The sequence below is a fragment of the Salmo salar genome, chromosome ssa21, assembly GCF_905237065.1.
Source record: "Salmo salar chromosome ssa21, Ssal_v3.1, whole genome shotgun sequence".
Classification (NCBI taxonomy): Eukaryota; Metazoa; Chordata; class Actinopteri; order Salmoniformes; family Salmonidae; genus Salmo; species Salmo salar.
The window spans coordinates 13,410,637-13,436,050 of NC_059462.1; the positions used below are offsets into that span (position 1 = coordinate 13,410,637).

Sequence of the window (25,414 nt, forward strand, 5' to 3'; positions counted from 1 at the left end):
TGAACAAAACATGCATGTATTGTATAACATAATGTCCTAGGGTTGTCATCTGATGAAGATCATCAAAGGTTAGTGCTGCATTTAGCTGTCTTCTGGGTTTTTGTGACATTATATGCTAGCTTGAAAAATGGGTGTCTGATTATTTCTGGCTTGGTACTCTGCTGACATAATCTAATGTTTTTCTTTCGTTGTAAAGCCTTTTTGAAATCGGACAGTGTGGTTAGATAAAGGAGAGTCTTATCTTTAAAATGCTGTGAAATAGTCATATGTTTGAAAAATTTAAGTTTTTGTATTTTTGAGGAATTTGTAATTCGCGCCACGCCTATCATTGGATATTGGAGCAGGTGTTCCGCTAGCGGAACGTCTAGATGTAAGAGGTTAAGAACTCTTGTGTCTGCTCTGCAGACAGGACAGACCGGAGCAATAGCTGCTGCTCCAGTGGCTGTTCCTAATCCTCCCCGCCCTATGAGCTCAGCATCTTCCTCTCTTTGGGAGCCTCATCTCCCGGCACCGGAGTGCTATGAGGGGCATCCTGGGAGGTGTCGTGGGTTCCTGCTCCAATGCTCTCTGGTCTTCGAGCTGCAGGTATTAACGTTTCCCACCAAGATTTCCAGAGTGGCATACGTCATCTCCTTGCTCTCAGGACGGGCTCTGGCCTGGGCCACGGCCATATGGGAGCAGCAATCAGACATTTGTTTTAATTGGCAAAGCTTCACACAGGAGATGAGGGTTTTTGATCACCCCATCAGTGGCAGGATGTAACGGCCGTCGTATGAAGTGGACCAAGGCGCAGCGGGTTGAGTGCTCATTTTAACTTCATTAGAACACTGACAAAACAAGAAAACGAACGGACGACAAACAGTCTTGCAGGCAACACACAGCTATGCAAAAAAAAATAAAAAATTACAAATTAAATTAAAAAAAATAAAAATAAAACAACCTCCCACACTTCCCATAACAAACACACCCCTAACATAGGACCTTCAATCAGAGGCAATGAGGAACAGCTGCCTCCAATTGAAGGCCAATCCCAATTAACTAAACATAGAACTAAACACCCTAGATCTAACATAGAAATACACAACATAGAACATAACCAAAAACCCTGGACTACTCTAAACAAACACCCTTCTACATAAACACATATACCAACAAACCCCGAACCACATAAAACAAAACACTCCCTGCTACGTCCTGACCAAACTACAATAACAAATAACCCCTTTACTGGTCAGGACGTGACACAGGAACGCTGCTCAAAGACTCATTGCACTCTGGCAGGGCAGCCAGAGCGTAGTGGATTACGTCATTGACTTTTGGACGCTCACCGCTGAGAGCGATAGGAATACAGAGGCACTTCACTCAGCCTTTCTGAACTGACTCAGCGAGATTCTCAAGGATGAACTGGCTTCCCGGTACAAACCTGACACTCTGGATGAGTTCATCATTCTGGCCTTCCGGATTGATTCAGTATCTCGTGGACTGGGAGGGTTAAGGTCCTGAGGAGCGATCCTGGGTTGCGTCTCAGGACATTCTGGATCCCGGACTCATTCTGGAGTTCCGTCGCCTCTCTGCTACCCCTAGTGGAACGTCAGGAGCCGTTCCTTGAGGGGGAGGGGGGGGTCCTGTCACAAGTTCCGTTTATGTGATTGTTGTTCCCTTGGGTTACCACTGGAGGGCACCCTTACCTTGTGTTCTAGTTTCCAGGTTACCCTAATTATTACTTATTGGTTTCACCTGGTTTTTATTACTTTATCTGTTCACCTGGTTGCCTTGCTAATTAGGTTCCTCTGTTGCTTGTATCTGTGCTTAGGTCTTATGTTTAGTGCACTCTTGTGCTGTTGCCTTGTTTTTGTCAAGACTTGAAGTAAAGAGGTGAATTTACCTTTACCTCTGCTTGCTGTGTTTCTCTGCGACTTGGTTCAAGTTCGTACAAAGATCACCGCAACACATTGGTTTTCCATAATTGTCAGTATAGGATTACAAAATGACCAGTCCCCTTACCTACCCCTCTTAAAAATAGCACTATTTAGGCCTATCACATCATGCTAAAATCTGATGGCTACAGCTGGCAACTATTTGGTTGTAACCCCTGAGCTCTTTTCAAGCTTACACTATCAGGTATGCTTTCCATCTTCAATCAGAGGCCTCGCTATATTTCCCATCTAGAGTTTACAAAATGCTTGAGAGTTCATGGACAAGAGGGGGGAAATAAAGGAATAGGCCTATCCACTTGAGTGGATATAAAATATATTAAACTAGGCGGCATAGATGGGGTGAGCAGGCGGTCTAAGCTGGTTGCCGTGGCTACATCGCAAATAGAACCATATTCCTTATTAGGGTTTATTTAAATTATACATTGGGCCAATAACCGAAAGGTTGCTGGATCGAATCCCCGAGCTGACAAGGTAAAAATCTGTTATTCTTATTTACAATCACAGCCTACCGGGGAACAGTGGGTAAACTGCCTTGTTCAGGGGCAGAACGACAGATTTTTACCTTGTCAGCTCGGGGATTCGATCCAGCAACCCTTCGGTTATTGGCCCAATGCTCTAACCACTAGGCTACCTGCCGCCCCAATGTCTGGGGTTGGGGGACAGCAGTAAGGTGAGCTCTGTCTGATAGCCATGACTTCTGTAGATGGAAGTGCATTGCTCCCGAGCTGTGATATGCAAGACCATATCTGCATTGTGAATTCATGTAGTGGCAGTACAAGTGTAATGCTTAACCATCTGAAAGTGAGAAACTGAGATCCAAACCATTGCTGGCAGCAGTGCAGGCCCCCAACAGACATTAGACAGGCTCTTCACAAGAAAGAAGGGACGGAGTTTCGAAAATCACAGTGTTGATGTCAATGGTTTTTTATTTTATTTAAGAAATTCTTGTTAAATTTCAATTCCACCACAAAGTTTGTATTTCACCACCTTTTCATTTAACTTCTCAAAGTATTGCCTTACAGGACTGCGCTGCTGTCGCTTCCCTGCCTCAGTGTTTGCCATTGTTACAACTGTTAATGCGGAGCACTTTATATCTGTGGCTAGGGTTGCAAAATTTGGGGAACTTTCAATAAATTCCCTGGTTTTCCCGAAATCCCGGTTGGAGATTTCTAGAATCAGGAGAGAATAAGCAGAGAATCCAGAATCCTCCAACCTGGATTTCTGGAAAACAAGGGAATTTATTGAAAGTTCCAGGAATTTTGCAACCCTATCTGTGGCAAATCATTTGAAAGACGCATATCTCCTACTACTAAAGTTACAGCATTATTGCATTAGGTATTCTTTTACTTTTTATTTTCCCTTCGTGATGGTGATGATAGGGACCTGTTAATGGTAGTTTTGTGTTAACTGCACTGTGACAAATGTTGTAAAAAATATATATTTAAAAAACAATGTTTTTCAGTTAGCGATTTTTTCTAAAATGTTAACGACCCAATTTCGTTTAAACATTCTAACCCCTAGTCCCTATATAATGCACTACTTTTGACAAGAGCCCTGGTCAAAATTAGTGCACTATGGAGTAGAGTGCCTTTACGTCACAGGTCAGAGTGGAGTCCCAAGCACCCATGTCATCTAAAGTACAGACACCAATTCCTTAACAGTGTACTCTAATAGTGTAATAAACCTTTTATAAAATCCAATAACCATACATATCTAGATTAGCCTGTACATTAAGTCATTCAACACAAATGTAGAGTTATTACAGCACCAATTATGTTGAGATTTGTTAAGGATTAGTCAATCATGTAAATTCCCAGCAGAAATGGATAATAGTCTCTGTGACCGTGAGATGCAACACTTTACTGTCATCATCACAGGTTTTATTAGACATACTGAAACGACAAGACTGAAATGACTGCTGAAATGACTGGTTCAAATTGTGCAGTCGCACATGTATTAAATATGACAAGGAAATATTATGCAGGAAAACAAAAATGAAAGCCTCTAAAACCAGCCACTCCTGATAAACAATCAGGTAGAAGAAAACGTAAACTACTGTTCTATCTTTAGACTCTTTATCAGACAGAATAAACACAGATGCTGTCCTTAGGGAACTGCTTCGACTGCTTTGTCAATTTCTCTAAAAGCCTTTATATTCCAGCAGCAGCGATCTGCTAATAAGGTCTCCCTCCATTACCCTCTCAGGCTAACCAACCAGACCGCCCTCGACAACACACATGCGGCATATGGTTCGACAAGAGCGGTGAGGAGCCTGCTGCTTTTAGGAGTGGGGGACATCCCTCTTTCTCCCTATCCGTTTCTCCCTCCTCCACGTCAGATCATGACTCAATAATCCTCACAAATCTTCTCTCACTCTCTCTATTACCCCAGTGGTTTACGTCGGCCAATTAGCCATCTGCCACCCTGGTGGCGCGGTGCAGTATAGACTGAGCCTGGTGCTTCTGGCTGGCTGGCTGGCCGCCCGAGGGGAGAGGGAACGGGGAGCGAGGGTTCAGTATACACCCATTGTTCCGGCTGACAGTAGGGACATCGGAGACCATTGTTCTCCCCCCCTCCTAGTCTACCCATGCAGCATGCAGCACAGCTGCCATTAACTACTGTGGCCAGGCCAGTCAGTCAGTGTGGTACCACTACCAGGAGGAGGGGGTTTCCCGGCGATGCAGTGCCCAGGCCAGGGCTTGTCACGGTGGCGTGGAACCTGCCTGTCTGTCGGTCTGCCTCTCAGACTGCAGGGACACCATGACTCCATTCAGTTAGCAGTGTTTCATTCCCTTTCACAGATTCTCTTTCATGTGCCAAGATCACAACACCCTGGCCTGCATTGTTTATGTTTGGTCAGAGCAGATGTGCAGTGGGTGGGTAGGCCTATGCTGTCTCAATTGTCAATGCATGACCTGGCAAAATAGGGACTGCGCTGAGGTAGCCAAGACATTAAATTATCATTGTAACGATCATGTAATAATGATCTGTTCATTTTAATTGTATGGGTCTATTACTAAGGGGGAAATGAAGTGAAAACTTAACAAAGCAAAGCGAGCCGTGTGAATTAACGTTTAAAAAATTCCTGACACTGGGGAGCCAATTACACAGATGTTTTATGTGATGTTTTATGCTTTATGTGCATGTGATGCCCCACGCATGAATCAGGTGACTGAATGCATGGAGTGCCTCACCAGTGCCATGATATTACCTAACAAAGTGGAGCTATCCAAATCACATCAAATGCTATTGTTCACATACACATATTTAGCAGATGTTATTGCGGGTGTAGCGAAATGCTTGTGTTCCTAGCTCCAACAGTGCAGTAGTATCTAACAATTCACAACAATACACACAAATCAAAAAGTAAAATAATGGAATTAAGAAATCTATAAATATTAGATCGAGCAATGGCGGAGTGGCATTGAGTAAAATACAGTAGAATAGAATATAGTACATACATATGAGATGAGTACGTAAACATTATTTAAACATTATTAAAGTGACTAGTGTTCCATTATTAAGGTGGCCAGTGATTCCATGTCTAAGGTGCAGGGCTGTATAATGGTTAACCTTAGCTTTTAAATTAAATGAAAAAGCATTGCCCCTCACCAAACTGTGACTGTGAGCTCAGATAACAAGCATCAGAACCTAAAGCCTAACCGTCCAGTCCGGGCAGCCTTTGTGTCATTGAGCGCATCACACATGGCAGTCCAATTCCCCTATATAGGTAGTGCACTGTATAGGGAATAGTGTGCCATTTGCGACGCAGACACTGGCTCCCTGAGGGAGCAGGTCCTATATCACACGGTGAAGTGGAAAATGAAAAAGGTCCTGGGGGCACCAGGGTCAACCAGCTGCCCTAGCAGATTTGAGCAAGCTGTGTGACTACACACACACACACACACACACACACACACACACACACACACACACACACACACACACACACACACACACACACACACACACACACACACACACACACACACACACTACACCCCATTCCCCTATTTAGCACCAACACACTGGCCAGGACTTTTAATAATGAATAGAGCTAACCCTCTACAACACCCAATAGCCACTAAGGAACTGTGTAAATATAATTTGGGTTTTATAACCTTATTTTAATACACAATGTAGGTCTAATTGTGTTATCAATTCATTTGGTTAATAAGCCTACTTCATATTCACAATGTCGGAAGGTCCAATCGGTTAAAGTAGCCCCTTTCAACCCAGCTGCTCTGGAGATTTTTTCTCAGCTTGACTTATTTCTTGCAGACTGAAAATGCTAAAGCAAATCAGATAACTAATCCACGAGTTTGCCTCTGTCAATCTTCAGCAATTATTATCTGGACTGATGATGGCCCTTGCTCTGCTAGGGAACTACGTAAAAGCCAAGAGCAGCAGCCGAAATTACCCAGCCAAGTGATTGCCATGGCTACCAATTACATATAATCAAAAAGGCAGACGGAGGGAGAAATACAGTTCTACACGGCCCTCTGATTACTTTGTGAGCCTTAAGAGGAAAAGACCTATGTCATGTACACAAGAAACTGCTTCCACTAGGAATCCACTTTACAAAGAGGGGTGAATTAAAGTTCGCATTCAAGGTTAATCTACCTCTAAGCTCTGAATAAGCAGGCCTGGAGTCTCCTGTGAGGCTCGGGACATAAACCCACTTCAGCGTTCTTTCAGCCGGCCGTTGTGAATGGATTACTACTCATTCAGCCACATAATGTCTTTCTCTCGCACGGTAAACACCCACTCCTGGTTGGTGCTGTGGTTGAGTGGGACCGGGCAAGGGGCCTTTCATGGTTTATGGTCTGTCCCCCTGCCTGCCTGCCCCCAGGGTAGGGCCTGCCATGTTGTATCAATACAACTATCAATGATAGATCGTAGTTGGAGAAACAGGAGCAGATGTCCTCTTTTGGTCTCCACTGTACCACCACAGCAAAGTCATATTCCTCGCCAGTGGCTTTTACAGATCTCGCCATCTGGGAGCCATTTCAATTCCATCTTGGTGTAGAAGAAGAAAAAGCCAGTGCTGCTGTAGTGTGGTTCTGCAGACCTTGACACCAAAGGCAGAATGTATCTGGGCCCGGGGAGCCACTTTTCCCCCAGCTTGTGTTTTGTCCCACTTCCTGGTTCTTATCTGCTCTCCACCTACAGTGGAGGATGCCTGATAGATTATGCTCCAGTTACAATGAGGATGTTTTGCATAAAAACAGTAACAGTACTCTCCAGTATGACCTCCCTCTGAGGAAAGAGGAAGGGAGCTCCTACTCTCATTCTAACTGACTTACAAAAAAAGGAGGGAACACAGTCAGACAGCCACAACTAAAAGAATAGGGCACCCTATTCCCTTTCCAGTGCACTACTTCACCCTATTCCACTACCTTTGACCAGTGTATTCCCTATAGTGCACTACATTTGACCAAAGCAAAGGCCCTGGACAAACTTAGTGCATTATTTAGGGAATAGGGTGCCATTTGGGATGCAAACCTAGTCTTTTGCCCGGCCCTAATAACCACTTATCCCACTGATTAAGCTGTGAATGGAGATCCATATTTTTGTGTGAGATGAGAACTACTTCGTAGTGGGTGTGTGGCGGCAGAGCTGGGTGTGATTCCCATGCACTAGACTAGAGTGAGATGGAGAGGCAGGGTGTGTCCTCCCCTCTCCAGTAGAGCATGCAGAATGTGTGCAACACACACACAGCAGCAGACTGCTCAGGGATACACGTTGTGTAGAGGCACTAAACATGACCAGTGTCAGACTGCTAGGGTTGTCCCTGGGAAACTGCCTTTCCACTGTGATGGGAGTCCCCCACTAACGGATACAGGCACTCATTTAACGTTAAGCAGTCCAGGGTGTGTATACTCTACTTTATGAATGGCATAATATCATCTTAACTTCCCCTGTGTTTACTAACACATACTGTGTGTGTGTGTGTGTGTGTGTGTGTGTGTGTGTGTGTGTGTGTGTGTGTGTGTGTGTGTGTGTGTGTGTGTGTGTGTGTGTGTGTAAGTCATTAGTTCACGGTCCTGCAATAAGAGTGTATGAGGGTAAATATCCAACAAAAGCAAGTGTCCTTTATACACTTTCCACCCCCAATACAGCATAATTGAACATTAATATACCAAATATGACATAATGTTACAGATTTCCTCAATTCAATGCTTACAGAGTGTAAATGAATACCAATGACTGTGAATACCACACTCTTTGGATGGGTAACTAAGCCGAGGAACTCACAGAAACCAAGTGTGGCTATGAATGAGATGGATTTGCCATAGGTTCAACACAATAGCCTACCCCAAACAACACTGGATGTATCAAAGCGTTTCACTTCACAGAGGGAAATGGTTTCAAATACTGTACTTTCATCCTACCTGTTTTGAAAAACGCATCCGTATCGGAATCATTTGGACCCTCCTCGGCTCCTTCAGCAGAATTCATGTTTTCTCCTTGAGGATGTCAGAGACAATGAAGCGCGAAATATATCCAGTGATTACTATAACCAAATCAGTGCACAAGCTTCTTCATGTTCTTGAGTTCTTTGTCACAGCTGTTCGCTTTCCAGTCGTAGGTTCCCGTCCTTGTTACAAGCTCCAAGGAGCAGGGCTGTATTTTGCGCTCTATTGTTTAAAACTCTACCTCCTCCTCTCGCAGCCCCGGCGCCACAAAAGGAACCCAAGGCGCGTGTGACACAATGAAGATACCGTAAGATTGCAAATGGGGTGTTCTACTGGCAAATCAACGGATTTATTCTAAACGCCATACGTCTTGAGTATCATATAGCCGGAGCAGCTGTAGCCTACAAAGACAAGGCATCAGCATGTGGTTGCATTAGAACGGTTTCTTGGCAGTTCATTCTAGTGATGTCACGAAATCTGCATAATGGAACTGGTCTGGCTATATATATATATATATATATATATACATATTTAAAAAAAAAGCATCAACATGATTTTACATCTGTACGTTTTCAGGAGAAAAATAGCAGGCTAATATCCGTATATTCCAACAAATTAATTGTATTCTTATTGATTGTAAAATCCACTAATCGCGCAGATACAAGCAGTATCATCAGGGGTGTGTTCCTAACAATAGCTCAGAATCGGACCCCTCCGCCCCTAAACACACGCCCCCTCAACAAACTCCTTTCCCTTTTCACGTAATTGCTGGTGAGTAAAGTGCTCGCTCTAGAGAAAGTTTATACAAGAAGCCATGTAATTAAAAATAACTACTTTCTACAAACCTATGTTTTTTTGGAGGGGGGGGGGGGGGGCAATCACAAAATTAAAAATCACGCTGCTAAGGATCATGACTAGAAAAAACGATTTGTTAATCTATTGGCCAACTACCCCTCTCGCTCCCTTCATATCATTAGTTAACAAGACCACGTCCCGTTATTCAAATGCACTATTTTTGGTCCCGCTTGATGCCCTCTATCGAGAGATATGTCATAATAAGCTTAATTGGGAGGAAAATTCGATATGGAAGCACATGGGAACTATCCCAAAAGTCATTCTATGACATTTAGTAGCCTGTTTCTTGTCAGCAGTTTCGGGTGGATTTGAATTAAGTATTTGTGTAGCTTTCCCCAAACATGAAAGAAGATTCGCTGTTGATATTTCATTAGGCTTATTAAAATCATAAAGGAATCGCATTCAATGTGGCACTGTGATCACGCTGTTGTCTGTCTGCTAGATAGAAAGCTTAACATTACCATCTAGTGGTAGCCGAATGTTTTCTGTAGACCACCAACAACGTGAGACAGCGCAATTACGTCACAAGAACGTCACGCTAGCGGCGTTACTTGGCTACCTACCTGGCAGGTATTAATTTAAAAATAAACCAATTCAACAGAAACGGAGAGGAGTAGGCTATACTAGATGTGTTTTCTTTCTTGGGATAGAGCTAAAAGAGTTTAAGTAAGTTTAAAAATATATATTATTTATTATTTATGTTGGAATTCATACCTATGTTAAAAAAAAACACCTGTGCTCACTGGCAGAAAAACACATTGGATTGTTACCACTGAAGCTAATGGTTAGTCCTAATCAAAACATTTTGAAGAAAAAAAAGATGGGGCTTAACGTTACATTTTATATCAAGGCAAACTTGAAAAACAGAGGGATGAACTTCTTGATCATTTTTTTATTTGTATTTACTTGGCATTTCGATAGAAATATGTAAAAACAGCATGACAAACCAATTCATCCGGGCATCAGGATTTGAATGGTGACATGGGGGCTCTATAAATCACTTTTAGGGTGCAACAAATAACAATCAAAAACATGTAACATAATTAAATTAAATAACAGCATAATGAAATGATATAGGGGTGTGAACATAAAGTATAAGCATAATGACAAGAAAAACAGAAAAAGTTAGCTATATAGCTAGTAGATGAAATAATGTTGATAAAATGCCTCTCTCTCTGCCTCTCTCTCTGCCTCTCTCTCTCTCTCTCTCTCTCTCTCTCTCTCTCTCTCTCTCTCTCTCTCTCTCTCTCTCTCTCTCTCTCAGAACACCTTTAGGACCCTCTGTGTTCCCAGACATGTCTAGGCCTAATTCAAGTGGAAGTGAATGCAGTCACACTGGAATGAGTGTTCATATTCCACAAGAGTTGCCAGACTTTTTGCTGCAGTTCACCAAAGATGCCATCAGAGCTCAGCCAGAGGATATTATTGAGTATTCCACTGCGTGAGTTCAAAAAACACTTGAAGGAGCAGATGCTTCTTTGCATTTCACTGTATGCACCATATTTTATTGTAAACACACAGTGAGGAGGTTTCAAAGCCCATACTATTTTGTTTGTGTAGGTACTTCACAGCTATGGTGAAAGGACAGCCTTTTTCAGTGAAACCAAATCCTGAAGCCAAACTGGAACTGACAAATGAGATATTGGGAATTCTACATTCCCAGGTATAATATCTGAGGTCTTTTCTTGATGTATGATTTGAGTACACTTGCAGTTAACACATTGTCATGATGAAGAATCAAGCAACACAGGTTAGGCCAACTAACCTGGAATCCTTTTAAAATCTATCTCCCAGTTATCTGAAAGGGGGACTGTTAGAAAGTTGGAGATTGGGCTCATATGGAAAAGTTTGAATATGCCAGAGAATACCTTTAACCACATCCTTTCAATGGGAAAGTTTGGTGAAGAAATTGAATGGAATAAATTCCTTGCTTCATGTTGCAGTTATCTTGGAAAGGTAAATAATATTTACTAAATATAAATGCATTCAACATGTCATTTATTTTTTATGTCATTTCATTGTAGTATGTACATGTCTCACATTACCAATGAAGTATGTCTCGCTTGAGAAAGAGGACTTCTGAGCTCAATGGGACTTCCTAGTTAAATAAAGGTTAAATAAAAAAGTACACTATATTCAAAAGAAAGTCAACCTCTTAGTCCATCTCCTGACAGAGTGTCAAAGATGCCTTGACTCAGGCCTGCTACATAATGAACTGCGATTCCAACTGTAAGCCTCCAGATGCATGTGTGTCCTTTGAAACCTTCCGGTTTCTCTACACCTACCTGGCAGTTGGGAATGAGAACATCTCACAGTCGCAGATTGACAGAGTTCTCAGATATCTGCAAAAGAGAGCGTGAGTACAAAGCATTTATGACACCTCGATAGATAGGGTTTGAAGATTATAAATTATAATTTTATTTTCTATGTATCCTGTTTTGTTTCTCACAGGATCTCGAACAATGGTGTGGTAAAAGTATCAGACTTCATCAACAATCGCAAATTGCGTCTGGATCCAACTAACTGATTCATCTTTACAGGCTGTCAATCAGGTCCCATTGTAGTGGAAATAAATGTGATTATATTTAACTTAGACCCGAAGTAGTATATATTTTTTTGCTTTACATTGACTGCTAAAACATTTGATCTTACAGTTTTTTTTTTTATCACTTTGGTACTATTTTCACAAGTATGTGGTACATTTTCACAACTCTTAGTACAAAACACCAAACCTGTCTCACTCCAAACTGGTCTCACTCCAGACTGGTCTCACCAGTCTTTCAGTCAAAACCTGTCATTGTGCATTCACTTAGATTGTAAACATCTCTCACCACACAACCATTGATTCAAAATATCAATGTATCTAATGATAACATTGGTTTAATGATCAAACCACAACATAATGATATATTGTCCATTTCGTCGTTTTAACTGCCAGTTAATCCAATAGCAAATAATGCAAGATACGTGTTTCAGAACCCTTAGACATGCTGAAAGGAATATACTACATAATATCTATCCAATGTGTAATCAAAGGTGTAATCAATGAAGACATCCTCTAAAATCATTCATGCAACAAAAAAAAAATCTATTATGACTGCAATGTACTGTGTGTAATCAAATGTAACAAATTAAATTCATGAAAATAACACAATGTTTTGCACGCATTCATTTGCATCAAGCCTGTCTTGAGCATTTGGCCATAAATTCTCATCCATATCACAGTGAATGTCCTCATTTTTCATGCACCGCAGGAAAAACCTTTTGGCATGGCGAATCCAAGCTTGACATTGGTCTGCATTGATGTCGTCGCATGCCTCATCCATGGCCAGAAAGAGGGTGGCATGTTCATGGGGATGGTGATCGTACACGTTCCACATTCATGCTGAAAAAAATTCCTCAATAGGGTTGAGAAAAGGAGAGTATGGGGCAGGTATAGGGCCACAAATCGGGGATGGACCCAAAACCATGCCTTTATGGTGGATCCTGACATTGACAATGACATAGGTGACCCCTTAACCTTGACAGGCCTGCTCAATTTCATTTAGAAACACAATGAGGTGTGCAGCTTTGTAATGGCCCAGGTCCAACCACCCCAACTTCAGCGATAGCTGCGCACATGGAGATGTTTCCCCCACGTTGTCCAGGCACTTGGACGGTCGCCCGTTGACCGATGTGGTTCCGCCCATGGCGCTGAGTTTTGGCCAGGTTGAAGCCCGCTTCATCAGCAAAGACATACTTGTGATGGTTCACAGCAGCATCAAGCACCATCACCTTCTAAAAATATATTTTGGTTAGTTATTTTTACCATATAGTTCCAATATGATATTGTGAAGTAGCATTTGCATCTAATAGTAACAGAAATACAGTATATAGTGCTGTACCTGAGCATACTCTGCCAGCTGTTGTTTCACCCGGTCGTTGTTTCCTCTGAAAAGGCACCAGGTAAATGTGTTTCATAGATACCTGGTGCCTCTTCAAAAGGCGGGCGATTGAGCAGGCCTGTCAAGGTCACTTTGTCTGAAGCAAAGTGATGAAATCTGTTGGTATTATCAGAAAGATTAGTGCTTTGGTTCGTCAGGCTTGCTTCCTAACTTTAGACTATAGCTTAATTTACCCATATCTCGTTTACTGAAATATTGTCTGGGCCAGTACATATGCTTCCAACCTATACAAATCAATCATCATACAAAATAACCTCCTCTAATTACCTAGCTCCATCTGCAGCTTTGTTTAAGAAACTCAATATCTTGTTTATGTATGACATTAATGTACTCCAATTATGCACTTTCACCCAGAAATACTCATACCTCCCAGACAGTTTACCTTAACCCTTCAATGGATTCTTCCAGGTTAATACTGAAATCCATCAATGTAACATAAGACACTGTGATAACCTTCACCCTCCCCACTGCCGTACCTCACATAGTCAATTCTCTATCAGATACAGAGGTACTAACTCAGGAATTCTTATCTTCACATTGCAAAAATATCATCATCCCTCAATAACTTCAAGCGAAGACTTGGGGTCAGCCGGATGAACCAAACTACTCTGTAATCTCCTCCATATAGCCTAACTCTCACATGCACACACACATTTAAACAAATATATAATTTATATAAATATTCTTTTTTAGTTTTTACGTGATTACTGATCAATTCATTTATTCTTTTATAATTAGCAGGTTTTGTTATCTGTTTTAACAAACCTTTTAGATTTTTGTACTTATGTATTGTATCTCGTTTTTTTGTGGTGTGGTTTTACTTTTTATATAAACCCTTGGGCTTCCAAGCACACCTGCGCATTTTTTTTAAATGTGTTTTTATCTGTGTTGTTGTCTATCACTTGTTTTCTTTGGTGCAAATAAATACATAAAACAAAATAAAGGTAAATGGATGCCACATTGGCAAAGGTGTCATCGTTCACCTCAATGGACTGCTTCATTTCAGACAACCGTAGGTCATTCCTGGCCCTCCCCATTTCCCCCACTGCCCACTCCTGCTGGTCGATCAGCACACGACCACCACCATGGGGTCTTCTGTCAATTCTGAGGTTAGAACAGAGTATAGTGTCAATAGATCATACTGCAAGAATACTGTAACATGTTTTGTGAATGTACATACATTACAATATGTAATTTACTCTAAATGTAATGGTAAAGCATAGTGCATATCCTGCAGACTTACTGGTTTTCTTGGCGAAATGTTCTTGTGATCAAATTGAGAGTTGAACTAATCTGTCTGCCTCTGCCATGGTAAGGCCTTTGTTTACCACATGGTCAACGATGATGGCCCAGACTTCATTAGACATAACAGTTCCCTGCCGTTTGCCTCCCTCTCTCTGATGTCCACCTTTTTACATTTTCATTTTAGTCATTTAGCAGACGCTCTTATACATTTCATACATATTTTTTTGTTTGTTTTTTGTACTGGCCCCCGTGGGAATCGAACCCACAACCCTGGCGTTGCACACACCATGTTGGCATTGCAAACACCATGCTCTACCAACTGAGCCACAGGGAAGAATAGGCCCATGCCCATCTCTTTGACAGGGCCCATGTCCACCTCTTTGACAAGGCCCATGCCCATCTCTTTGACAGGGCCCATGCCCACCTCTTTGACAAGGCCCATGCCCATCTCTTTGACAGGGCCCATGCCCACCTCTTTGACAAGGCCCATGCCCACCTCTTTGACAGGGCCCATGCCCACCTCTTTGACCTCTTTGACAGGGCCAATGCCCACCTCTTTGACCTCTTTGACAGGGCCCAAGCCCACCTCTTTGACCTCTTTGACAGGGCCAATGCCTATCTCTTTGACAGGGCCCATGCCCACTTCTTTGACCTCTTTGACAAGGCCCATGCCCATCTCTTTGACAGGGCCCATGCCCACCTCTTTGACAGGGCCCATGTCCACCTCTTTGACAAGGCCCATGCCCATCTCTTTGACAGGGCCCATGCCCACCTCTTTGACAGGGTCCATGCCCACCTCTTTGACAGGGCCCATGCCCACCTCTTTGACCTCTTTGACAGGGCCCAAGCCCACCTCTTTGATCTCTTTGACAGGGCCAATGCCCATCTCTTTGACAGGGCCCATGCCCACCTCTTTGACCTCTTTGACAAGGCCCATGCCCATCTCTTTGACAGGGCCCATGCCCACCTCTTTGACAGGGCCCATGCCCACCTCTTTGACAAGGCCCATGCCCACCTCTTTGACAGGGCCCATGCCCACCTCTTTGACAGGGTCCATGCCCACCTCTTTGACAGGGCCCATGCCCACCTCTTTGACAGGGCCCATGCCCACCTCTTTGACCTCTTTGACAAGGCCCATGCCCATCTCTTTGACTGGGCCCATGCCCACCTCTTTGACAGGGTCCATGCCCACCTCTTTGACAGGGTCCTTGCCCACCTCTTTGACAGGGCCCATGCCCACCTCTTTGACCTCTTTGATGGGGCCCATGCCCACCACTCTGAGCCGTTTGATTTCTCCATCTCCTTTGGTGTCTATTCTGCTCCATGTTGAAAAGAATTGCAATTCTTCAAACATCCCCTTTTACAGTATATGGTGACCAAATGTGGTTACCACAATGTGAAATCAATGAACAATAACGAGTAGTCATTATGTATGGTTACCATGTATCATACATGTCATTTAGATGTTTATACTTTACAAACACACATTCTTTTACTCAAAATCCATATTTAGTAGACAAACCAGTTTAAAATCTATAGGGTCACCAAACGGTGATTAACCATTAAGCGCAGTTGGATTAAGCGATGGCCAAATGTATTTAAACAAATGAGAAGAGAATCATATAAAAAGTATTGTGAGCATTGCATTGCGAAAGGCAATTACTTTAAATGAAAGGTATTTCTAGATGAAACACTGATTAGGTTTGGTGAAAAAGTTACTGGGTGATTGTGTGTTGAAAATGTGCTTAAAAGTTGAGAAAAAAATATCCTTTTTGATGATCTGTTTTGAGTTTTTACTAAGAGTTGTGAAATTTTACCACATACTTGTGAAAATAGTACCAAAGCGCAAAAAAAAATATATGTAAATACTACAAAAGCGGCTTATTTTCCAAAGTAGCCTTCAATATGATAAGATAGCAGCAATGTTTTCACATGGTGCAGAGTCCTGTAGTACAGTCAGTGTGTGTGTGTGCGCGCGTGTGTGTGTGTGTGTACACGCTTGCGTGTTTCTGTGTGCCTGCCTGTGTGTGTACAGTATGCATGCATATTTCTGTGTGTGCGTGCTTGCATGCGTTCATGTGTGTGTATGTGAAAGTGCACTGGGAGTGTGTCGTCCCACAGATGGACCCGCTGGGCCACCAGGTGCCAGGAAGTGACAGCCTTCCTCAACCAACTAGGTCAGTCCTGCCACGGCCACCAATACACAAAGTTCTCTCGGGCTATTAAGCTTGCTCAACTCTGAATGTGTGTGTGTGTGCTGTGTAAGGCTGCAAAGTTTGCATTTCACTAGGGCAGTCCAATTCTGATATTTTTTTTCAGTAACTGGTCTTTTAACCAATCACATGAGATCTTTTCACATTAGTGAAAAAAAAAGATCAGAATTGGGCTGCCTGTGTAAACGCAGCCTAAGCTACATATAATTTGTATGATTATCTGATTTCTGGCAAACCATGTTGGATTTGGTTTGATATTTTCTTTGCCCCATAGCTATATCTCCAATTAACTTGTGGTAATTGAAACTCTCCTTTCTGTATCTTGTCATCAACAAATGCTAAGTGGAATTTTAATCACTAAATTGTAATTTCAGAGATAGATTCCTTTGTGTGTTGTGTTCATGATTGGAATATGCTGTCTACTAGGCCTAGACTATACATGCGGGTAGATTAGATAATATTGTAAATGGTCCTCTGATTACTCGGTGCGTTCCAGCTCCTACCGTTTCCATGGTCACCTGAGCATGGAATGTTCTGCAGTCTAAGTGAGCTGTGGGCCAGGCGGCCTGGAGCCATCCCACTATGGCCTGTTAACAGGGCATTGAGCACTGGTTCTGCCAGGATCCTCATGCTTTAGCCACAGACACAGGCCCACAGGATGAGACAAATGCACAGCAAATGGTTAAAGCATCCAACATCCAGGAAGTCCTAATATGGACACCGTAAACCTAAGTCAGGTTTAAGTTGAGTGTATTATGGGGGGGGAATGATCACGACTATGCTATGTGGACATTTCCCTTATGATTTCAATTGTTTGGCCAGATTTTACCAAGTGAAGAAAGCAGCTGTACTGTACATAAAATACATCACAGAGCCATGAAAATCTAGAGACAGTGAAATACCTCCTTTGAGTGCTTAATATGCTCTGATCCTCTTCATAACAAGCTCTATAGAGTATATTACTGAACCCTGGTTATGGGAAACGAAGCCAAGGCACGTACTGCATGCACTCTAAAAGGTATCATCCTGTATAGAGTAGATTTAGCATATCTGCAAATCACAGGTAAAATAGTCTGTAGGAAAAATGAATATTTCGAAAGAGATTGGCCAGATGACCACACATCATTATGGGAGAGTGGGAGAGCTGTTGCATGTGTTGGGCAGAGAACTACTCACGGGACAGCTGGGACACATCATTTAGTAGGACACTTTCTAACTTCAGTCAGGAGATGGCGCTATAGGCACCAGAAGGCTTGGGTTACATTGTAATGCTGTATGGATAAACAATTGTTATGGATTTTGCAACATATTTGAAACATCATCACTGTACGCAAAAATTACACAAATTGGGCAACTGCAATATTCCCCCCAAAAGTCCTAACACAAATAAGTCTCAATACCTTACACATTTCAGTTTACGAACCAAAAACCTCGCCTCAAAGGACAAGCTAATGTTTTGCCAGCATAGCCAATATCATTCTCCAATTGGAAAATGTTGTGGCCAAAACCAGGCCATAAAACATTCCTAAAAACCACACAGTGATTTGAATGCTTTAATCAGTGGAGTGTTGGCCAATTACAGAGATACAGCCACAAACTGACAGGAAGAAAATAATTACACCATCAACTAAACGAGATAAGCAGATCAGTGGCGCCTGAGATCCCCACACTTTCAAACAGACTCCTCTAAAGGTCAAGGTCAACCAGGTTATACAATAGCTAGCTCTGGTCCAGGGTGTTAGCGCTGCTTTTAACACTGAGCCCCTTAAAAACTGGACCAGAGCAATACAGTAGCCTACATGTTACGGTAAGGTCAGGACCATTTTGAAAATGAGCATTTATGTTATATTATCATAATAAAATGTTCCATCCTGGTTTAAATGTTATGGTCGTTTTTAATAGGCCAGTGGAATATATTTGGAAATTGGTGAATTAATAAAAGTGTGGAGTGTGAGAAACACTAGAACACTCCAATAAAGCATACCAAATGTTTTTCACTGCATGATTTAAGATACACAGCTAATGTGTAGGAGGAGATGATTTTGCCAACTCTCCATATTGAAACGTAAATGTCAAACTGCCTTCCCTAGAGCAGGGTTAACACTGCATGTGGAGGAAATCACAGAGGGGGGTTTCCTATACATCTGTGTTTCAGACAGTTTAGGATTGTTTTGTCTGGAGTTTTCGTTTGAGGCAGCACTCCCAGAGAATGTTTACTTTTACCTTTCCGGTGGGCTAGCTACTCTTGATCTGATTCCCATGCTGAAGTAGCCTACTGCAAGACCTGCCTCTTTCTGGAATGGGTAGGGGGGAGTCAACATATTTACATGTAATATGACAATACTTTATAGAGGCTGAACACATAACAGTGTACATCATTGTTTTGTGACGTTTGTTGTAGCTAACCTGGGTTAAGCAGGAGAACTGCTTAAATCATCCAGAGGTATAAATCCTATTGCTCCTTTGCTTGACCAACACAGTTCATTAGAGGGTAGGAAAAGACACAGTTACAGATAATACACTGATATGCTGATGTACTGATAAACTGAAGTGTAATAGTATAATATAGTACAATATCCACTAGAGAGCACTGATGTAACACTGATGCTGACCTCTCAATGCACAATTGAGTTATCTGTTAAAAAAGTTAGATGAGGTTATGGTGAGTTTGCAGTTTGACTTACAGAGCTTCCAATGTGTGTTATTTGATCAAATTGGTGACCATACTAAATGAATGCCATACTTCCTTTGCAAGAACCATATCCCATCATATTATCATCAAATCAAAGTTATATTGACACTTTCTCTCAAGCTCTTTTGTTTCTTGCATATGGACTGTTTCTTACATCCAGCCCACTGACATTGTTTTGCTTTCTGTGTTTCCTACATAGCACTGCCATCACTGAGTGTTGACAGGCTGTGAAATCAGCTGCAAGTCAAGAAATGCATTTCACTGGGTGCTGTAACAGCCAGAAGACGTGGCAGGTGTTTTCACTATTCAGCCTCTTACTTGAATCCCACACTGACTAAATGACCATTCCATATGTTACAACTATCTGCCTCAACTCTTGCGACAGCTCAGCTCCAAGAACATGTATTTTTCACAGTAATATTTAATCGGCACAAAAATAACTACACTTTAAATGGGGCTTTCAAAAATGGTGTTCAAGCCAGTGGCTGTTTGTCCCTAGTTACCACAGCCACAAAGTCAAAATGAGGCTAGGCATAAGGTTAGCAGTGTGGTTAAGGTTAGTGTTGGGTTTAAAATCCGATTTTAAGAAAATAAATTGTAGAAATAGGGGGGGATTAGCCATAATTATGACTTTGTGGCTGTGGTAACTAGTGACGACCCTAGTGGCTCTTGGTGATAGTTGTGAACTATGGTGTCTGAACTGATTGTGGAGTGAATACAGTGACAAATGCAGAGGAGAAACAGCCCTAGACTGTCCTTTTTGTTTTGAGTAATCACAACCTGTCCAGGTAATGATGCAAGTAAGCCTGATAGGCTATTTCAGTTTCGCAACTGGGTATTCAATACATCACTATATATACAAAAGTATGTGGACACCCCTTCAAATTAGTGGATTCGGCCATTACAACCACACCCGTTGTTGACAGGTGTATAAAATCGGGCACACCGCCATGCAATCTCCATAGACAAACATTGTCAGTAAAATGACCTTACTGAAGAGCTCAGTGACTTTCAACGTGGAACCGTCATAGGATGCCACATTTTCAACAAGTCAGTTCATCAAATTTCTGCCCTGCTGGAGCAACAACTGCTCAGCCACGAAGTAGTAGGCCACACAAGCTCACAGAATGGGACCGCCGAATGCTGAAGCGCGTAAAAAGCGTCTGTCCTGGTTGCAACACTCACTACCGAGTTCCAAACTGCCTCTGGGAGCAACATCAGCACCATAACTGTTAGTCGGGAGTTTTATGAAATGGGTTTCCATGGCCGAGCAGCCGCACACAAGCCTAAGATCACCACGTGCAATGCCAAGCGTCGGCTGGAGTGATGTAAAACTTGCCGCCTTTGGACTCTGGAGCAGTGGAAACGTGTTCTCTGGTGTGATGAATTACGCGTCACCATCTGGCAGTCTGACAGACTAATCTGGGTTTGGCGGATGCCAGGAGAACTCTACCTGCCTGAATGCATAGCGCCAACTGTAAAGTTTGGTGAAGGAGGAAAAATGGTCTGGGGCCGTTTTTCATGGTTTGAGCTAGGCCCCTTAGTTCCAGTGAAGGGAAATGTTAACGCTACAACATACAATGACATTCTAGACGATTCTGTGCTTCCAACTTTGTGGCAACAGTTTGGGAAAGGCCCTTTCCTGTTTCATCATGACAAAATGCCCCCTTGCACAAAGGGGGGCATACAAAAATAGTTTGTCGAGATTGGTGCAGAAGAACTTGACTGGCCTGCACAGAGCCCTGACCTCAACCCCATCAAACACCTTTGGGATGAATTGGAACGCAAACTGCGAGCCAAGCCTAATCACCCAACATCCGTGCCCGACCTCACTAATGCTCTCATGGCTGAATGGAAGCAAGTCCCCGCAGCAATGTTCCAACATCTATTGGAAAGCATTCTCAGAACAATGGAGGCTGTTATTTAAAGCAGCAAAGGGGGCACAAACTCCATATTAATGCCCATGATTTTGGAATGAGATGTTCGACGAGCAGGTGTCCACATACTACTCATGTAGTATATGTGTCAAGGATTGAAAGTTGGTTACATTTCAGAATATGGCTTTCTGATTGTAGGCTATGTGGAATAAGCCCTGAATAGCCTATGTAATTTATCTATTTGAATTTACCAGTTGAAATTTGTGAACTAATCCTCAAATAAATAGTGGAAGAAGCTGAGAGCAAAATACATCATGTAGTTACATCATTTCATACATCAATTTACAAATGCTGTGTGACCCAGACCAGGCAGTACATTTGGGGATAGATCTGCAGATTTTCAGACCTCCCCCTTTCCCATCTCGCACGACCAATGAAAGGCCTCACAAAGTATGTTAGGATTGACGCCAAAAAGTTTGATACTGGCAACGAATCCCGCAAGATCTTACTAAAGTAGACGGCGATACATCCGACGGATGAGTGACCCATCTGTATTTGAAAGCGCAATACATTTTCTCTGCTGAATTGTTGTAGGAGAAGTTTATCTCATCAGAGTGAAAAGTTAGAGCAGAGGAGCAGCGCTTCATATTGACGAGACGCTATTTTGGCAACGTGCTGTTTTGGTAAGTCCAACTGAAATATTGAAAATGTTTGTCTCAGCCTACCTGTAACTCTGGGATATCACTACACCTACAAAAGGTTGCTCTGATCATGGTAGGCTATTGCATAAACGTTTCGAATGAAGGAACTCTGATCATAACAATAGAGAACTTGTATTATTGCCTCCTTAGGTTATTGATTTAGCTTACTCTATTATTGATGTGACTTTACAATTGTTTGTATGAATTTCCATTTCAAATACATCGACTTTTTCATTTTAATTTTTTTACTTTAAATTGAAATCTGTGAAATTACTATTGATATTATTCTACTGAATTATTTGAAAAAGCCTAATACTTTACCACAATATTTTCAATCTATAGTTCTTGTTGAGTTTTTCATTTTTTGCTTTTTAGTTTCAAATTCCCCAAACATTGCAGTAGATGAAATAAAACACACCACATGATTTTCGAATCAAGGTGTTCTTAGGGCAATTTGTATTATACTGGACTTAAATCTGTGTCACTCCATTTAGTATGATATATTTATTTACGTTAGGTTACATTATGAACGGAATAGCGGTCGTACAATATCATACATATTACCCGGTCATGCAATATAATACGAATTGGATGACGTAACTTATCATGAGTCTTGGATGACATATATAATTAAATACGTGTCCACAACAGAGGATCGAGTTCTCGAATTGAACGGTTTATTAACCAGAACTCACAGGCTGCTATTTGGCCATAGCCTACTCCAAATAAATCAGTAAACAACAGGCGTCCAACTCTCTGTCAGGATGCAAAAAGAGATCAAACAATAGCAAGCATGGTCTTTCAACCTGCAGTGCCTGACCTCCTGCCCCCTTCCACCAACCACAAGGACACCTGGCACCAGAACATTCCAGGCGTTCCTTTGGTTGGCAGACAACAGGTTGACTGGCATGCCGGACCCGCAAAACCGGACACTGGTAAAGTGCACCACAATAAAGGAACAACATAACTTAGGCACACACAGTTGTCTATGTGGGTCGCTACACCACCTCCATTTCCAAAACCCTGCAGGGCCCCACCCAGTGACTGTCGAGTTTGGGGCATCAGCCTTTTTTTTTCAGGGGCTTGTAGACCCAGACCATACTTTTCTGCCTCACACCTGCGTTCAGCAGCTGTTCTTTGGAAGGTGCCTCCTTGTGTACTCCGGCCCCCGGGGGAACAGCAGGGCTATCAGGGGCTGTCGAAATGCCATCTCCGCAGGGGTGCGGATCTCTCTCCCCAGCGTGAGAAGGGCAGGAGGTGGTGTTCTGGACAGCGGAGTGGCACGCCATGAGGACCAGGGGCAGATGATTGTCCCAATCATGCTGGTGTTTGGCAGAGATGGTCAGCTGCTGTGCAGCGTTTTGTTGAAGAACTCCGTGAGGCCATTGCCCTATGAGTGGAGTAGTGCGGATCTTGAGAATATCCAGCTGCTCACACATGGTGGCAAACACACAGCACTCAAAGTTTCTGATTGTGAATGGACTCTGCAGCGCCAAACTTGCTGAACATAACTGCTGTGAGGGCGTCTACGATGGTTTCTTCCTCTTGGTCAGGCAGAGCATAGGCCATTTTGTAAAATAGTCCATGGCCGTGAGCACCCAGTGGTTTCCACTGTCTGGTGGGGAATGGACCAATTACATCCACTCCCACTCTCTCCATGGGGGCCCCAACTGGGGGGCCTAGAGAGCCCTTTCTCGCTGTGCAGCTGTCACAGCGGGGGCAAAAGTCCTCCACCTCCCTCTTGTGCTGAGCCCAGTGGAAGCCTTGACGGAGGCGGCAGAGGGTTTTTGTGACCCCAAGTGTCCAGTCCCTACTCATCCATGTATGCCCTGGAGCACAGCCTCTTGCAGTGCTTTGGAGACTACCACCTGCCACCTCTCTTCTCCTCTAGCTGGCCCTTTCCATGCTTGCTGCAGCACACCATTAGCCAGCCGCAGAGCCCCGAACTTTTACCACAGCCCTTTGGTGAGAGCGTTGCCATTCAGCCATGTTGACCACCTGCAGCTCAAGGAAGACAGGCACGTGACATATTATGGCACAGGCCCCCTCCGTACACAGCTCTCTCACGGGCCTCTCTCCGCTCGGTGGTGGAACCCGTCTGCAGTACACGGCCGGTGGGACATGGCGTTGGAGTGGCTTACAACTGAAGCTCCTTCAACCAGCATGAAAGACTTGAGGCACTGGAGGGCAGAGTGGTCAGTCCTTACCATGAAGGGCAGGCCACCCAGGTAATACTTGAAGTGACATAGTAGCGGCACTCATGTTTGTTGAATGTCTTGCTGAAGTCAATCACCACTCTCTCCCCCCCTCTGGCCCCACCTAGGTCAGCACCCCACCCATTCCCACTATGCTTGTGGGGGGCGAGCATGGAGGCCTCGATCAGTGCACGCTGAAGGGTGTTGAGTCCTCCTGGCACTCCATTGTCCATGTTAGGGCCTTGTCCTTTGGCAGCAGGCGGTTTAGGGGACCGGAGAAACTGGAGAAGCCCTGTACAAACCTCCTCTAGTGCTGCTGGTCAGTGGGGGTAGGCCAGTCTCGGACAGCCCCCACTTTGTTCTCCATGGTGCTGATACCCTCTCTCCCCCCATCCCCACTTTGTGCCCCAAGAAAGAGAACCTCTCTCCTCATGAAGTGGCATTCCAGCACACGCCGTAGCACTCCCAGGGCAGACTGGAAGGAGCTGCCGTGGGCAAGGATGTCATCGAGGTAGACCACACACTCCTTTCGGGGAGATGCCGTCCAGCATCCTGTCCATTAACCTCTCAAAAGTAGCTGGTGCGTTGCAAAGGCCCTTGAACTGCCAGTGACCGCTGCTGGTGGAAAAAGCTCTCTTGGCTCTGGCCTCTGGGGATAAGGGCACCTGCCAGTAGCTGCTGCAGAGGTCCAGATCAAGCGACTCATTGATGCATGGTAGGGGGGTATGAATGCTTCCTGCTTACCTCATTCAGCCGCCTGTAATCTGCACAGAACCTCAGCTTGCCCCCCTTTTAAGGAACCCAGCCCTGGGGCTGTCTGAGGGCTTGACGAAGTCCTGCCGCTGCATCTCCAACACCACCTTGTCTCCTGACGTGCCATGCAGGTACAGCGGGGACGCACCTTGATGGGCGGAGCGTCGCCGGTGTCGATCTCATGTGGGTCTGACCCACCTTATCCTCAGAGCAAAGCTGTCTGAACTCGAACAGTGTCTGCCACAGCTGTTCCTGCTGCTGTGGGTCAAGACCATCGCAGTTATTTTCCCATATCTCCTTCACTGCCGACAGTGTCCTCTCCTATCTAGAGTAGCTGGGCTGGGGGGGAGGTTTCATTGAGGTAGCTGGGGGAATGTCACACTAAGCAGTGGGGGCTTAGCTATGGTGTGCAGCTGACAGAGAGGCTGGGGGAAGGTCACACACAGATGTGGGGGAGGGGCAGGGCAGCCATGAGTATTGGGTGACTGCAGGCCCTCCCTGGAAGCTAGTGTGTCCCTGTCTAGGCCTAGCTGGAAGCCTGTGCTCCTAAGAAAGTCCAACCCCAGGATACATGGGTCCTGTA

The 25,414-nt window shown here is 43.7% G+C and overlaps 3 protein-coding genes across 7 annotated transcripts in view; 2 read left to right on the plus strand and 1 right to left on the minus strand.

Annotated features, from left to right (window-relative positions):
* The window catches only part of LOC106581831 (kalirin), a 289,877-nt gene extending 281,051 nt beyond the window's left edge, over positions 1–8,826 (minus strand). The window contains exon 1 of one of the 2 annotated variants that reach the window (XM_014164228.2): positions 8,333–8,826. In XM_014164228.2, the coding sequence (XP_014019703.1) occupies positions 8,333–8,399 (67 nt within the window). In that variant the 5' untranslated portion in view covers positions 8,400–8,826. The remainder of the gene's footprint in view (positions 1–8,332) is intronic. The other variant, XM_014164230.2, reaches the window with a different exon arrangement.
* Positions 8,827–9,771: 945 nt separating this feature from the next.
* On the plus strand, positions 9,772–11,806 carry LOC106581727 (ropporin-1). The gene is made up of 6 exons (XM_014163975.2): positions 9,772–9,877; positions 10,476–10,652; positions 10,772–10,874; positions 11,006–11,167; positions 11,386–11,567; positions 11,663–11,806. Exons 2-6 carry the CDS (start codon positions 10,507–10,509, stop codon positions 11,736–11,738), a joined length of 669 nt encoding a protein of 222 aa, XP_014019450.1. The 5' UTR covers positions 9,772–9,877; positions 10,476–10,506; the 3' UTR covers positions 11,739–11,806.
* A 9,817-nt stretch (positions 11,807–21,623) lies between these two features.
* The window catches only part of LOC106581830 (myosin light chain kinase, smooth muscle), an 89,031-nt gene continuing 85,240 nt past the window's right edge, over positions 21,624–25,414 (plus strand). For 3 of the 4 annotated variants that reach the window (XM_014164223.2, XM_014164225.2, XM_014164226.2), the window contains exon 1: positions 21,624–21,865. The gene's annotated coding sequence lies outside the window, so the exon portion shown is untranslated. The remainder of the gene's footprint in view (positions 21,866–25,414) is intronic. The other variant, XM_014164224.2, reaches the window with a different exon arrangement.

Bases quoted from the DNA above. Each gene is read 5' to 3' on its own strand.
- LOC106581727 (XM_014163975.2), top strand. From the start codon at position 10,507: ATGTCTAGGCCTAATTCAAGTGGAAGTGAATGCAGTCACACTGGAATG. The intron at 10,653-10,771 runs GTGAGTTCAAAA...TTGTTTGTGTAG, and splicing joins ATTATTGAGTATTCCACTGC to GTACTTCACAGCTATGGTGA. The intron at 11,168-11,385 runs GTAAATAATATT...ATCTCCTGACAG, and splicing joins GTTGCAGTTATCTTGGAAAG to AGTGTCAAAGATGCCTTGAC.